The sequence below is a fragment of the Echinops telfairi genome, unplaced genomic scaffold (assembly GCF_000313985.2).
Source record: "Echinops telfairi isolate 266 unplaced genomic scaffold, ASM31398v2 ScPeMD7_7473;HRSCAF=8511, whole genome shotgun sequence".
NCBI classification, from domain to species: domain Eukaryota; kingdom Metazoa; phylum Chordata; class Mammalia; order Afrosoricida; family Tenrecidae; genus Echinops; species Echinops telfairi.
This window is the reverse complement of record NW_022111377.1, coordinates 6,807,353-6,824,585: the sequence shown is the minus strand read 5'-3', so window position 1 is coordinate 6,824,585 and position 17,233 is coordinate 6,807,353. Positions and strand designations below refer to the sequence as shown.

At 43.8% G+C, this 17,233-nt stretch overlaps 1 protein-coding gene across 1 annotated transcript in view; it reads right to left on the bottom strand.

Annotated features, from left to right (window-relative positions):
• Positions 1 to 7,774: 7,774 nt before the first annotated feature.
• The window catches only part of SFMBT2 (Scm like with four mbt domains 2), a 277,081-nt gene continuing 267,622 nt past the window's right edge, over positions 7,775 to 17,233 (bottom strand). The window contains exon 22 of the mRNA XM_004712625.2: positions 7,775 to 12,929. Coding sequence (XP_004712682.1) covers positions 12,789 to 12,929 — 141 coding nt within the window. The 3' untranslated portion in view covers positions 7,775 to 12,788. The remainder of the gene's footprint in view (positions 12,930 to 17,233) is intronic.

Genomic DNA, 17,233 nt, shown 5'->3' with positions numbered 1-17,233 from the left:
AAATAAATAAATAAATGTTATGGTTAGGGTAACAACATGAGGAACTGTATTGAAGAGTCACGGCATTAGGAAGGTTGAGAACCACTGTTGTAAAACGTTTCCTCTCAACAACCATCTCACTTCTGTGTGAAATAGCAGAGCATTATTCGACGCATTTAACTCGTTGCACAGTTGTGAAAACAGTCGACTGTTTAAGTGCTTGCTTTTACAAAGTTGACAGAACTTGACTCTTTTCATTAATTCTTGTAACTCTTGTGGCAATGTCTTTGTTGCTAATATTTGCTAATGAATCATACAGTGAGTTCCGGTGACTTTTGGTGCCTCATTCAGTACCAAACATTGAAATCCAGATCGACATCCTAGCATAGCTGGAGCACCATCTGTGCAAACACCACAAACCTTTTCCCAAGAGATCTTTTTAGGTTAGAGCACTAGTTATTGCTCTTTCAATGCATAATAGTTTCATTCCCAGGTCATGGTAAATATGAGGCAGGGAAGACGGGAAATGGCATGCCAAGCAGGTAATAGAGGGTTGGCTGTGATTTCATGAGAAAATGTCCGTGCTTGATCAAACAGATGGGATGTCCCTAGACAGTTTGTGAAGAAGCAACACATCTTAGGACAGAAGTCCCTCCAGGCAAGGGTGGCGAAGAAATCATTGCTAGCTACTTCTTGTCTCTGGTTAACCAGACATTACCCCATGAGACATTAATTTTCTAGCACTTCTAAGTTCTGTCACAAGAAACAGCCCAATTACACACTCTTAATACTTCGTATGGATCCAGAAATGCTGAGAGGAGACAAAGGTTTGAGTCATCTGCTGTAATCAGTCTTGAGTGTCCAAGTGGTTGTAACTGCCACCAGGCTGGGTAAGATAAGAGGTGGTACTGGAACTGGTGCTTAGCTTGGGGGAGGCCAAGATGGGTAGGAGGGTTGGTGGGGTGAGAGAACAGTGTCAATGACTGGGGCTGTCTGTTAAGCCAAAAGCAAAAAGTCTGGGAGATAGGTAATGCTCAGCAAAGCAGAAGTGTATTGATTGATCTCATACATCCATCCCTTGTGTCACCTGATGGGCACCCAAACCCTCGCATGATATCCAGCTTTTTTACTTTGAAAACAAAGTGCCTTCATTTCTTTCTCAGGAGGTGTGAAGCAGGCACAGTTTTCATGGTGGTGGTCAGTCACCCTGTCCTACATAGAAAGAGCTAATGAGGGTTGGGAAGCCAAGATCCAGTTCCTTTTGCCATGGTTAGTCCAGTACTGAAATATTCATCTATTGTTTCTTCGACCGTTACATTAGGGAACTTCCTCATCTTTGGTCAGTTCATTCACTTATTTGGATTTCTTCTGATGAATTCTGGCTAGATTCCCAAGTCCGTATGTCTTATTATTGCTGGGTCATGTTGTCTCAATGACTGTGGTGCATAGTCACACGAATACGAAACAATTCTTCAGCAAGTCCCCCAGGTCTCAGGTCTATTCTCCCCTGCCTGGATTGTGCAGAACAAACCTGGACCCACTGCTCAGTCCTTCCAGCCAGCTGCTGAGGAAGCCAGATGCTGCACCATAACGTGTGATATTTCATTTGACCCTAGAAATGGTGAGAAGCCGACGCTTTCAAAGTTTGATTTCGTTTGGGCCTGAATGCCAGATTCACGGATGTTCCTGGTGAAGAGAGGGCGATGAAGAGAATGGTAGTGGGGACTACATCATGGCAGGGAAGAAGAGGTCTTAGGCTCAGGAGTTGATGCCATCTGGTGAATGTGGACATCCGAGTCAACTATGTACTAGGTAATGTGCCCAGAGCTGTACAATAGTTTTGGTTTTCTATCACTGTCTATGAGTGAGTGTTACTACAGGCCTACCTCCTGTTTCTGCACTTCAGTTCATTGGGTTTTGTAGATAGCATGTTTTTAAAAAAATAAAGGTTTGTGGCAACCCTGTGTTGAGCAAGCCTATAACATCATTCTCCCCAATCAATAGCATGGGCTTGCTTCATGTCTCATCTCAGTGTAACATTTAATTCACTTTCACAATATTTCAAACTTTTCTGTATGCTATTGCCCACGTAACAGACTACAAGATAAGGTACTTACATTCTTTTCCTTTCTAAAGTTTTATTGACATATATTTCACCTATCATTATATTAAAAATGACTGTGCAATCACTATACTTTTAGAACATTTTTTTTTTGCATTCTGAGTTAGTTTATTGTGCCAACCTGGCTGACAGACACATGTGGGGTTAATTGAAGGGCGGAGAGATAAATGGCTCGGTGAGCTTCACCTTTTGAGTTCTCGGGTCTCTTGCTTTGTGATGTTGGACCAGGGTCCAATTGCCTTAGCCAGTTCCCTGCTTCAGTTGGCAAGGCCACTTCCTATAAGATTTCCCAGAGGAGAAACCACATGGACCTACCCCGAAGCAGCCCTGGGCGCTGGAGCAGCCATGTGGAGACCCTGAGATGCTTACACGTTCACTGATTCAGCTTTCCTCCTGCAGTCGGCATCATAGTGTGTGTTTTGTGAGATGTAGAAGGACTTTGTGGATTGGTGTCAGACATATGGGTTAATGTTGGACTTGTGGGCTTGGGCAGCACTGGATTGGGAAGTTTTCTTGATGTGCACTTACCCTTTATATAAAACTCTCTTATACATATGAGTTTCTGTGGATTTGTTTCTCTATAAAGTACCCAGACTACTACATATTAATTGTTGTTATTAGCTCCCATCTCCCCTACCACAACCCTAGGAAACTATTGATCTAGTTGCCATCTCTATAGATGGACCTATCCTGGATTTCATATAAGGAAAATCATACCCCAAACAAATCTCAACAATATAGGAAAGCTTCCATCCAAAAGCAAGCAGAAAATTATAAAACCTAGAACAAATTAAAAATGGGTCAGAGGGAAAACTAGATGTGCTTAATTCACTTTCTGATGCACTCTGAGAGTAAGGCTACTCACATTCCTGGTCAATGGTTTGAGGAAATTCAGAGGTGGCTTAATCCAAATGGGGATTGGGGGCTTTCATTGTCCTTCATAGCTTTCTGCAAACCAGATGCTTTGGATTTAAGCTTGAATACAATTCCCTCCTCTGATTTTGGATTTTATTATTTTAAATCCTTGGATCACACAGGCTAGTGTGCTTCTTCGATGTAGGCTTATCTGATAATTCCCTGAGATAGCTGCTTTAAGACAAGCTTTTAAGACTCCAGCCACTATTATTTCTGATAGCAGGGCACCGTCTGCTTTCTTCACCACTCTCTGTTAATGCAGCTGTATCTTCGGTGATCTCTTCATGATGATACTTAAGTATCAAGCCACTTCATAAACATAACTTTAGGATGCACTGGGGAAAAATCATGACTCATATTATTGTGATATTGCTTTATTGCAGTGGTCTGGAATGAAACCAGCAGTCTCTCTGAGTTATGCCTGTGGTGGATCTACATTCTGAAGGAAAGAACATGGAATTTTTGGGTTATATTCTTGGCAAGTGGTAAAACTACACTTTGAACAAAACCCAGAACCCACTGCTGTCAAATCATTTCTGAGTTATAGCCACCCATAAGGAGGATTCCCCCAGCTTTGTCAGTCTTCATGTGAGCAGACAGTCTCATGGTTCTTCTGAAGGGCAGTTGATGATGAATTGTAGACCTTTCGTTGGCAGTTCAATGCTTACCTGATGAACAGCCTCCTTAGCAGTTGAATCAGGACTACCTAAAGCTTGCAGTATTTACACTCTTTCTCTTAGGCAATGCTGTCTCTATCCGGGTCTTGCCTTTCTCTCCATTTCAAAAATTCCCAGCAAAACGGCACGTCTATCACAACACAAATGTCAAGGTTCCATGGGGAGGCACAGTGCTGGTGTGATAACCATGCAGTGATAAAATTTTCAAACACCCAACCAAGTTTTATTTATTACTATGCTGAAAAGTCATTTATTTAGTTACCAAAGTGCCCCTCAACAATCTGCTTTGACCCAACAAATAAACTACATTAAGTAGGGTGTGTTCCCATCAGGCTGAGCCTTGCAAAATAAAATCACTTGATGAAATGATTCCCCTTTGCTTCTTTCTGGCCCATCTCTGATTTTGCTAGTGTTTCACCTCATCAACAAGATCTCCAGGCCTGTGCTCATGTCAACACAATGCTTCCTGCAGTCTCTGAACCTCCAGTAGGCAGTTTTCTCTCACAGACATGAAATAAACGAGCAACCCCACCAATGTCCAATTCAGTGAAGACATTTCTAGTGAAATAAAAGCTGCCAGTCTCACTGGACTGCAGATGGAGTACGTGGATTTTTGTTGGCAACATGGGAAGACACATAGCCTGTCTTCTGGCATTTTATTACTTATTTAAGTAAACTCAGATTTACCGTCTCACAATTCAAAAGATCAGAAATCCAAAATGGGTGTCACAGGATTACAATCAACATGCCTTCAGACCCATGTTCCTCCTGGAGACTCTAGAGAGAATGTTGCTTTGCCTTTACCAGCTTTTAGAGGCTCCCCGCCTTTCCTGCAGCATGCTCCTTTCTCCAACTCTAAAGGCAGCCACGTAACATCTTCCAGTCTCTCCTTCTGTGCCCTCTTCTCGTGTCAACACATCTTCTTTCACTCTGCTTCTATTAGAAGAATTCTAATTAGAAGAATCTTCTATTAGATTCTATTAGAAGAATCCTTGTAACTCTACTGAGTCCACCTGGATGATTAAGGATCATCTATCTCCCCACCTCAATACTTTCTGAACAGTTTTAGTGAACATGATTCATATGTCATTCATTTCAATAGCGCAATCATATTTGAGTTGTACAATCACCAGCACAATCAATTTTAGGAAATTTCTTCTTCATTCTTGTGTCAGTCAGGGTACTTTAGAGAAACAAATCCACAAAAACTCATGTATAAGAGTTTTATATAAAGGTTAAGTGCACATCAAGAAAACATTCCAACCTAGTGCTGCTCAAGCCCACAAGTCCAACATTAGCCCATATGTCTGACATCAATCTACAAAGTCCTCCTCAATTTCACAAAATACACACACTATGAAGCCGACCGCAGGAGGAAAGCCGAATTAGTGAGCATGTAAGCATCTCAGTGCTGGCAAGGGTCTCCACACAGCTGCAACAGCACACAGGGCTGCATCGGGGTAGGTCCATGCTGCTTCTCCTCAGGGATGTCTTGCAGGAAGTCAGCCTTGCCAGCTGAAGCAGGGAACTGGCTAAGGCAGCTGCACCCTGGTCTGACCATCACAAAGCAAGAGACCCGAGAACTAGATAGGCGAGGCTCACCAAGCCACTTATTCCTCTGCCCTTCAATTAAGCCCACATGTGTTTATCATCCAGGTTGGCACCATAAACTAACTAACTTAATTATACTCACTGTTGTTAACTCCTCATTACCCATCAACCTCTTGTTATGTTCCTAGGAAAGTATTCATCCAGTTGCCATCTCTATAGATTTACTACATTGGATTTCATATAAAGAAAAATATACGCAATCAAAACAAAAAGAAAAGCCAACAATGACAGAATAAGAGAGAAACCGCAACTGAAAAGAAAGCAGAACATATTGAACACTGGAACACTGGATCAAAAGGGTGATCAGACGTCAAGGTGTCACATTTTCACTTAACTGCAATGGAAGTAACCCATGCTACAACGCACTCTATCTGACAACAAACTCCTTTCCACGGCTGGTCTCTATCTGTAGATTCATCAGAGGTTTAATCCACACGGGGGACCCAGTTAATAGGGTCTGGACTTCCACTGTCCTCCACGACCTCTGCAAACCAAGTGTTCAGAAGTTAAGTTCTAAGACCATTCCCTTCTCTGGATTTAGGTTTATTTATACAATCCTTGGATGACATAGGCCAGTGTATTTCTTCCATGTGGACTTAGCTGATGCCTCGTTTAGATGGTTGCTTGTTTTAAGACAAGTCTTTAAGACCCCAGATGCTGTTCTTCCTGATAGCTATGCATCATCCTAGCATTCAGTTTCAAAGACTCCTGAAAATGCAATCAGCTTTTACTTTAATATTATATTTATATATATTTTTATTTCCAAAAGACATCCAGGTAAAAACAGAACTATAATTATTTTGTTGTTCAGCCTCATAAGCTTTGATGTATCTGCTTCTGGTATATTTGGAGAAGACCTCTCCAAAAAGGATTCCTATTCTAAACCCACCTTCTTATGCGTTGATATTGTTATTAATGCTATGCTAATAGACAAAAAGCTTTCACAACTAAACAAAGACATATCAGTTCGGTAAAAGGGTGTATTCAGGTGAGGTTAAGATATCTGAGATCATCTGGAATAGGCACAAGTGAAAAGAACCAGTAGCCCTCCATCTCCTTTCCTGTTTGCCTATTACGCACCTCCACCTCATCTCTGTCCCTTGGCACCATGACCTGAGATTGTGTGGCTGAGCGGAAAGGTACATGTTCTGCTGGGGAATGGCCAGATGAGGTAGTCTGGCCTCGATCATCTCTTCTTCTAATTTGAACACCGAATAGCTAAACACTTACTTACCATCTACTAGTGATGCCAAGTAGATATACTTACAAATATATGTGTGTGTGTGTATAAGCACACACACATATGTATATACCACTCACACACTCACAAACCAAACCCACTACCATCAAGTCAATTTAAACTCATGGCCATTCTACAGGACAGAGAAAAACTGCTCCACCACAAGGTTTCAAAGACTAAATCTTCATAAAAGCAGACTGCCTCATCTTTCTCCCCAAGAAAGGACGGTGGCTTTGAAATGCTCACCCTTCCATTTGCAGCCAATTGCTTAACTACTGTGCCACCAGGACCCCAATATAGTTAATTTCAATATCACTTTCATAGGCAGGCAGCAGGCTTTGTACCAAAGTACCTGGTGAGTAATCAGAGACTACTGAACTGATTGAAATCTGGAAGGTTAGAAGTAATCAGCTGAGAAATATGCTCTCATGTTTTTGGCTTTGTTTTTAAAGTTTTGTCAAACTTTCTTTGTGTCCTGGCCCACCTTTTCATTCTTTCAAAACTGAGACTCACCCTTTGCATTTCAAAAACGTACCCCCTGAAGCGTAAGTCCTGGGAGAGCCATGCGCTTTCACTACAATGCCCGCCCTGACATGACAAGTGTGCAGTCCAGACGGCTGAATTCACTAGACTACAGCATTGTTTCCAGCCTAGGGAAACCTTAGATGAACAGAAAGTAGACTCCTGAAATCTGCCTAACGGTTGCCCCAGGAGAATATGTATACCAGTAGAGACAACAAATAAAGAGACAACACCATTTGGAACTTTGTTGGAAGGGGCAACACTTAATTTTCCTCATCAATCCACATACAGTCAGATTAGAGGGAAGGAAGCCTTGGAACCATTTGTCACATTTGAAACAGGGTAAGATGTCTCTTTGAAACAGCCACCCCCCCCACAAACCGAAGGATACACCCCAGCATCCGTGGGGCCAGAGGGAGCAGTGTCTGAAGCAGAGGGTGGACCCCGACCAGAAAACGCACTTCCTCCACGATGACCGGAGCTGCACCCATGTGTTAACGACGGAAAAGGATCAATTCAAGTTCCTTAAGTAGAAAGTCTCTGAGTGGGCAGGTGACTCCTGTTAAAGGCCATGCTTATTAAAAATCAATAAAAATATGTTTGAGTGCATGATGGGAAAAAAACCCTCCAGAAAAACAGCAAGAATCCCAAGGCAAATCCTAAAAATAATATTTCGTAACCTCCAGCACAGAGACACAAATACCACCATAGAATTATTGGTACTTTATTAACAATGTGGCTTACAATTTTTTTTCTTCAAGTAAAAAGGGTTCTTTTCATTTAGAATAAAAATTAAAATATAACTCTGATATAGATTTTCATTTATTTACATGAAAACATATATACAGAATACAATCTTACAACAAATCAATTAACATGCCCTTTGTCCTGTGAATTTCAAAAGTAAAAACACCAATTTTCCCCTTTAATGCACCAAAACATACACAAGATATGAATCAAATTTCAATACAAACTATTCAAACTGGAATGGCAAATAGTAAAAGGGATTTCAGTATTCACAATGAGGAGTAAGTTATGCTTCTAGACATCATGCTAGCTTCCATTTTAAGCAAGGAATGAAATCGTCTTTTTTTTTTCCTGTCATTTAAAAAATGTGTCTTACATTTTCTATCATAAGATCATTTTCAGCAAAAGATTGTCCTAGATCTTCACTGGTTCTTTAGTGCTTCTTTCTGGCCCTGCTCTGCCCTGGCTCCATGGTATCTCACACTTGTATCTAATGTGAGATTGTATCACATTGTATCTAACGCATCTAATCTACACGGTATCTAAGATTCCCTGGTGCCCAATCTTAGCTATTTCACATAAAATCAGTAAGATGAGGGGGAAGAAAATGGACCAGGATATCCTGCGACTATTTGTCATTTACAGCAGGGAATTGTTCAACCTCAAGTCAAGGCAACACCATTCATCTGCAACTGAAATGTTGAAGCACATGAAGTGGGCCAAAGAAAGCACAATTCGATTTTCTCTTCACAGCTTTGCCATTAAAAAGATAAAAGAGCAGCCAATGCCAGCAATGAAAACTATGAGAATCAGTCAATGTTAAAGTTCAACCAAGTTAAGACAATTTTATATATTTTTTAAATAGTAAAGAACAGTGAATGAAAAAGACAGTAGGTGCCAACAGAACTTCCCTTGCTATTTAATTATTGCACCAAAGAAACAAGGGGAACATATATCTCGCCAGTAATTTCTTTTTTCGAAACTTCTGATCACCTAAATTCACTATTTTTCCCTTCACAGAATTGCATGCTTGATCACAGTTTTATAAAGAGAATAATTGGAGCCTGGATTCATCATTTTCGCCAAAACACAGCTCTGATGGTCAAGCCACAAGAAAGGTTTCAACACTATTGTTTTCATTTTCATTCTATATACAGAAATAAATATAAATGGGTGCTCTACAAAATAAGTATGAAAACCCCTAGTGCTTCCAAAACTCAGGGAGGAACAGCTCTGACACAGGGGTGTTTGGTATAAGACAAAAGGCAAATCCCAGAACTCGCCTAATGCAGCACACAAGACTCTATACACAAATTAGGAAACTGGGGCCAAATCTTCAAAAGGGTAATCAACACCAACCTTCTAGAGAGTGCAGCGAGGGTCAAAGGTGGCAGTGTTAGGAGTCTGGACCGTTGGACAAGGAACATATCGGAGTGAACACAAGAAATGATCTTTCAAAGAAGGTAAAGCAACAAAATAGCTGCTAGAGCTCAGGGACTACATGTCAAACGTTCATCAAATGGATCTCACTGGAAAATACTGGATGCGTCCTCCATGCCTTGAAGCTCCCTGGAGAAGGAGACTGTATTTCTAAAGAACAGAGAAATTCTTCTGCGATGCCAGGCACACCCTGCTCTTTTGTGTTTTCATATTTGTATTTTGTACTTATGGTTTGTGTGTACGTGTGTGTGCGCGTGTGTGTGTGTGGTTTGTTTCTGTTTTCCACATCGCTCAAGTGTAGTCAAAGCATCAGGGGCAAAAACAAGCTCCTTTTGTTTGCACACCTGATGGAGGGATCAGGTGACAGACGCCTGTCATCAGAGTGGAGGCGACAGACATGCTGCCAAGTGCTTGCCTGGCTGGGGGGAGGCAATGACGTGCACACACCAGGCACACACGGCAGAGGAGTTTGGTCCCCACATATTCAGAAAGAGAGACAGCGGCGGAGAAATGGGGGAGTCCAAGGAAAAGACGGTGGGAGTGTTTTAGAGCAAGACAATTCTGGCTTAGAGGATGTAAGGGCATTGGGGTATACATATCAGATACATGGTTCCAATCCTACAAGACATGGACACGGCACAACAAAACATTCCCTGGGGGCTGACCCCGTCTCTAAGACAGAAGCTGGTGAAGGTGAGGTCTAGAAATAGGTTCAGTGTCAAGCTGGTTGCTGTTGAGTTGATTCTGCCTCACATCCGGCCCTGTTTACGTCAGAGCTGACCTGTGTTCCCACCGAGTTCCCAAGGGCTGTTTTTTCCGAAGCAGATTGCCAGACCTTTCTTCCAAGGTGCCTTTGCAGGGCCTCACCCTGCCTACTGCCGATGCAGCCAAGAACCTTCTCCTTCAGCGCTACTGATGGATGCTCGATTTGTAAGTTCGCCACCTAACTGGCTACTGGGGTGAAGAAGATGTTCGCTCCAAGTCACAGAAACGCCCGGAGAATGAGAGCTTGGGACAACATGGGCAAGACTGAAAAGGCAGCTTCTTAAAACACCTGGGGTCTCACTGAGGGACGGGGGACTGCCACGCAGACCTCCATGATGACGCTGAAGGCAGAGCTCCCCCCCTCCTGAGAGGATGGCCATCTCTTCATCCCCCCTACACGAAGCCAAGGGTGAGGATGTGATGTGCACGGAACAGAAAGGTTGAAGCCAATGGTTTGGAAAGATGAAGCGAATCTAGGGCATTGACCCCCGTGTCCCGTGTCCTGCTGTCGGGTAAAGGAAGAGAGGCAGGGCTTCAGGCAGGAGGTCCTCCAGCTCCTCTGGGCAGGCTGACGAGATTCTCAGATGGTCTAACTTACTCCCAAGTAGCAGCTCTTCCCCACCGCCATTCATTGAAAGAGCCCGAGAAGATGGCATTCATGCTGAAAGCATGGTGTGAGGCTGTAGCCCCTACCTTCCTTCCTCCCCGGTTCAAATGCAACAGAACTAGGCCAGCTTGCAAAGGCCACAGTGAAGGGTCACACGGGACTCCATGCCAGGACAATGACCAAGAGCTTGAGGCAGGTACCCTTTCTAGCCATGTGACACAGAGTTACACTCCACACGACTGAGCACTTAAGGCCAAAAGGTGGAGCTAAGAAGGCAGGGGTGTGAAACTGAGAGCAGATCAAAACGCTAGCTTAGAAGAAGGAATCTGACTGCAAGCCAACCACGAACCACCATGCACCTTTCCACCCATCTCCAGTTCCACTGACGGCCCTGCGCAAGTACACTAGTCACCGGATTAAACGCGGCTGCCCATAGAAATCAGCTACCAGCGAGGCTAGAAAGTATCAAGCAGCAAACATGTGTTTCCTATGTTCATCTGTGACGGCTAACAGGATACTCAGGAGGGTTACCTTGAGCTTTCCAAGTCTGAGCCACGATAACGCTTTAAAGTGTCACAAATACAGGATCAGCTAATAAACGCCCACCAGGTTGCATTACTGGATCGATCGAGGCTGTCATCTCGATGAGGAAGACGAGCAAGGTAGTGATTGTTAAAAAGAGGAAAGAGCAAGGTAATTATTGTTAAAAAGAGGAAAGAGCAAGGTAATTATTGTTAAAAAAGCAACGGGACGCCTCTGCTTTACATGCCAACTTATGGACAACTTGAAGTTGTCCTTTTCTTAAATAAGGTTAAAAAGGTGTGTGTGTGTGTGTGTGTGTATTTAAGGCCGCTATCATCACAACAGGTTACAGTAATCCAATAGGAAGCCTCTGCATTTGAACTGGCTACACTGGAACACTCATGGGAATTCACGGCTTGGCCTAAAGACTGGCCTAGCTCAGAGCCATCCAGCTGCCTCTAAATGGCTGGCTTAATGAGGATAGTTCAAGAAGGAACTTCAAAGCAAAGTGAGCTTCAGGAATAACAGAAGGGCATTCTCTGTTCTTATTTGGGCCAATCTGCATACACACCTCATGGGATGAGCAAGCTGGAGTCATGGGGAGACGCGGATTCACTACGACACATTACACTCCACAGTGTTCAAACCGGACAGGTGACAGAAATGGATGCCCAGAGAAGACCAAGTTGCCCAAGGTCACGGAGTGAAGCCTTAGCAGCAAAGCCAGGATCGGGACCTGGGTTGACTCCAGTCCCAGTGCTCCTAGAGATGTATCATGGCAGGATCACATGGCCTGCCATCCTCAGGCACAGGTGGCAAGCCACAGATGAACAAAAGTGGTGTTAAGGGACAGTCCCTTCTGGTGACCCGCTCAGTGACCCCGGTGAAGAAATGCTCTCCCCACATAGCGTCACATTATTCTGCCTCTGATATTGCTCAGAAGACTCAAGGAGCCACTCCCTGACTGAGCTACAATAAAACCAAAGCACTGAAGACAGCTGAGGTTCCAACCAAGTCTACAAATAAGATTTGTCTGGAAAGACTTTCTGGAGTTCAATTACTCAAGAAAAATGGTCTCCACCCTCAAAGCAGGCTGGCTGAGGATGGCGGCTTATCTCATCTTTGTATAACTACACTCTGAAACAGCAGCTGCTTGAGAAATGAGTTCCCACCAAGGTCAAATTGCAGTGATAGACCAGGTCACTCACACAGTCACGTGGGTTATCGCTATGAGAGAAGCATGTATAAATGCGCCTGAGAATGGTTATAGCAATGCCTACCGGTAAGGTATCCTCTAGGGCCCTTGGTTGAGGAAACCTTGTTGAAAGGCAGCTGCCTGGTTTGGTAGGGCAAAGGCTAGATGTGGATTACATCATATGTAAATAAGCTCTTCCATGTTCCGGTCGGGTTCAACACAGAACTCGCATGTAGAAGCTCCAGACACGACTGTGGTGGGACTTGAGTGTGCTTTAAAAACATGGACATATCAAACAAGCTGGTGGAGGGAGGAGGTCTTGGCTTTCTTGCATTTCGGTGACCACTTCACAGATCCTGGACAATCGAAGGTAGAGTCCCGAAGACTCTCACACACGTCACTGCTTCACCAAGATCCCATCCACGGGCAGCGCCGGGGAGGCCGGCTCAGTTGGCATACTGGGCATAGAACGCCACTTTCACTCTCTCGATCTGATGGCACAGCTTGATGGCCGGCCCCAACTTCAACTCCATGCACTCCTGCACCGTGGGAAGAGTCAGCAGGAGGAGTGCCTGCCCATCAATGTCCTGCCAGAGAGTGAAAACCCAGGTTAGAGAACAGGACGTGTACAGCAAGAGAAAGCAGGTTTGTCACATTTTGCTCCACAAACCAACCACCTTCCCTTCGAGTCAATTCGGACTGTGTAAGAAAGACAGCGCTGAACTGCTCTTGAGGGGCTGACACGGCTGACATCTTTACAGAAACAGCCTCATCTTTCTCCCAAAGAGCGGCTGGTGGATTTGAATTGCGCATCTTATGGTCGGCAGTGCAGTGGATATCCCACCACGCCATCTGGCCTCCTCATCTTAGGCTTGGCAGTCTACTACTAAATACATCAGAAGACTATGCTTGCTCAATAATATTCTGGACTGTGATGGCCAGACAGATCAACTTGGCTTGATGACAATATTTTTTGCCAATAAAATCTTTTTTGGTTTTGCCCTGAGATAGCCCTTAATTTTTGTAATAAAAGTATTCCCTGAAGAACTTCCTAAAACTGAACGAGAGCTTGGCTTCCCTAGCATAGCACACCTGCTTTGTGCATTCTGCCTCTCTCAACTCTATCTCATGGGATCACATTGATAGCAGCATGTGGCCAGATCTGATCGGACACTCGGGGAGCCGTGGGCTTTTCCAACGGGGGAGCAACAACGCAGAGATGAAGAGTAAGAATGGGCGCAACCCTTGAAGAAGGTCCTCAATGTCACTTAATTGTGCAAGTCGCAATTGTGGAATCTGTGTATCTATGGTTACGTACATTCTCAACAACAAAAACAGTTTATATTAAAATTAGTTTTGGCTAATATGATTTTAGTGACTACAACACACACACACACATCAAACTAAAACCAAACTTGCCGCCCTGGAGTTGATGCCGACTCACAGCGAGCCTATGGGGCAGGGTAGAACTGCCCCTGTGAGTCTCTGAGACCAACTCTTTACGGAAGTAGAAAGCTTTGTGGTTCTCCCATACAGCTGGCCGGTGGCTTTTACTGCTGACCTTCAGATGAGCAGCCTAACACATAGCCACCATATCACTGCAGCACTCCCACAGGGGGCTGCTGCCGGGAGTCTTTACCAGAACTGTCAACCACGGGTCCTGATGGGAGAGCCATCCCCGCTTGGTCCTTCCTGGGCTTGGTGAGTGCTGTAATTTAACCCAAACACTTGGAAAGGTCTCTTTACTAAAAGAAGAAGCTGCCTCCTTTCCCTGCCAAAGTCTGACATTTCACCATCAGGATAGGTGAGAAGATGCAAAAGACATATATGCTAACTTCCCAACACAGTTTTCCATAGAGGAAAAACACCTGCACTTAGAAAACACACACACACACACACACACACACACACCATCATCATCATCATCATCATCATCATACAGCTCCCAGTTTTGTCTTATGTCCACACAATGAAGACACTTCATGGAACGGCTGCTAGTTGAATTTAATGCAGGAAGATGAGCACGCAGGCACATCCGAAGGTTGCAGATGATTTCACTGAACATCTTTGCCTCTCCCGGTTTGCGGTGTCCTACAACAATCTGGTTTATTTATGCGCATGTCCAAATGTAGTTTGATTGCATTGGGGGCTTTTCCTTCCTATTTTCCAAGATGGGCTTTGAACTCCAAAATAATCCAGAGGCTCAAAGAGCTTGTAAGCCGAAGGTTAAGACAAAGCTCAGTGGCAGAAATACAGCATCAATTAAACTTGCTGCTGCAGCTGTGGACCACCGAGGTGACTGTGACCTAGAGCAAACCCGTGGGACAAAACAGAACTGCCCCATAGCGTTCCCTGGGCTGAAGCCTTTATAGTACACTGCCAGGCCTTTTTTTCCCAAGGGGCGGCTGGTGGGTGTCAACCTCTAGGTAGACAGCAAGCATCCAGCCAGGGCATCATCAGGGCTCCTTATATTAACCGCAGTCTACCAGCATTCCTGCCACGTGAAGAAGTGTTACACCAGGATTGCCAGAGCCACGTGACTTCACATTCACCGAGAGTTATGTGTCTCAGACATTACTTATCAAAGAATTTCATGCACGTAGCTAATTTTCTTAACTTCATGGTTTATTTTGCTGTATTGAAAAATATTTAAAGTGTGAAACAAACCAAAATGTATTCTTCATGGGAAGATGCTTGTTAAGAGCAAGAAGACTTTAGTGTACGATAAGTTCCAACAGCCACCTTGATGTCTGTGCTGAGATTCCCTAAAAAGTGCAGCAGCAATGAAAATTAAGTCTCACATGAAGAAATACCAACACAGATAAGATACACTATTGCTAAATCACAGAAGACCCACTAACACAACGAAAAGACGTGCCTCACCAAGACTCAAAATTTGATGACAGCAGACCTGGATGCAGAAAGATCAGTCTTGCCATAGTGAAAGTAGTGAAAGTAGGAGATAAACAAATAAACAAATAAAACCAACATCAAAGCCTCCTGTTAGCATTTGTTTCCCTACAGTACGATTTTACTGTAAAACACCTACAAGGCTAAATGGAGGTATTTAGAAATAAAGTGCTTTGCTCAAGGGCATGAGGCAGGCAATGGCATGCCCTAGTGTGGGGACCTGTCTGCCCACTGCAGTTCAGAGTCAAAGTGCACATATATGGCATCAATCGTGGACAGAGAGGGACAAGGCCTAGAAACACAAGGTCTTCCAAGCATTGCAGGCTTCATAAGAATACATTTTCAGGAAGGACACAAGCTGATTCATTGTGTAAAATTATGTTCAGTTGATTAAACATCATACTCAGGGAAATAAGCAAAGCAGGTCAGAATACAACGGAACCTTCTGTTCGAAGGTAAAAACCTATTTTTGGGAGATGGAAATGAACACCCAGATAGCTAGCCCATTCAACTAGAGAGAGCACTTGAACTAGAATTGTGCTTTCTGAGAGTAAACTTTGGGAGGAAAATCATAACTCGGCTCTTAACACCTAATCTTAGCGGATATGTACACTAGATTCCAGTAACTCAAGACACCTGCTTGTTCACGCCACACACATTTAGTACGTATTTACTAAGTGCCAACCACTCTGATGGCCACTAAGGCTGCCATACTGAGAAAATCATTTGCAAGTGACTATAAATCTGAAGGGAGACACAGAAGAAACACATGATGATATATAGAGATTAATGTTACCACAAGAACACAGACCCATATAATATGTAAGATGGGATTCTTCAGTAAAGGAGCAACCAAGCCAGTCTTACAGGAAGCAAGACAACTTTGGAGACTCGGTGTGGTAGTTACATAATCTGGTGTCAATTGGGGACTTGAGAGGATTAAGAGTGAAGGGGTGGAGTCTAGTCTGTCTATCAGGCCATAGACCTCTGTGTGGGCATGGTCTTCTGAGAATTCTGGGAACTATTGTATTTCCAGCTTGGAGGCAGGAGACACTGTCTCTCTCTGCTCACCCCCTGAGAAATGCTCTACTGACAAGACACATGGCACTACACCCTGGTAGCTGGAGAAGCCACATGGACCTACCCTGATGCAACCAGACCACTGGAGCTGGAGAAGCCACGTAGAGACCCCTGCCAGCACTGATATGCTTGTGCCACTGGATCCACAAGACTTACCACCCACTGGCTGTGATCCTCCTGCATTCAGCATCATTGCATACATTTCGTGAGTCTGAATAGGACTTTATTGGACTTACGGACTTGATCTGGACTGGGCTGGGGCATTTTTTCAATATTCAATTGCTCTTGTATATAAATCTCTTTCTTATATACATGAGTCTCTATGAATTTGTTTCTCTAGTCTACGCAGACTAACACTGGGTAATGCCTAAAACTATGATGCAAGGGACCAGTGAAATATTAAGGTGAAGATGATGTAAGGAACACAAGTGGTTCATTGAATAAAAACTTCTAAAGCACAAAAGGAAAATCATGGAACTTATCCTGAGCTACATAATGTAAAGTCACTACTCACTGTCATTGAACTGCAGATTCTGAATCCCAGGATACAGTAGAACGCCCCTTCCAGTTTCCAAGGTTGTAAATCTGTAGAGAAGTAGACTGCCACACCTTTTTCTCCACAGGGAGGTTGGTGGGTTTGAACAACTTACTTTCCCATTAGCCACTGAGTGCTTACTACCCACTGCAATGACAGGGTTCCGTAGGTCACTCAGAGCAGGCTTAATGCAATGCAGGTCAGTGACAGTTTCAGATGTGAACTTCGGAAAGCTACTATTGGTTGTGATGTATGAGGATGCATTTGGAGGCAGTGTGCAGAAGGTATGAGAGATTGAAGGCAGGGAAATTCATAAGGAAGTAATAATACTGCGTACATCTCAACGATGAGTCAGAACAGGAGCAA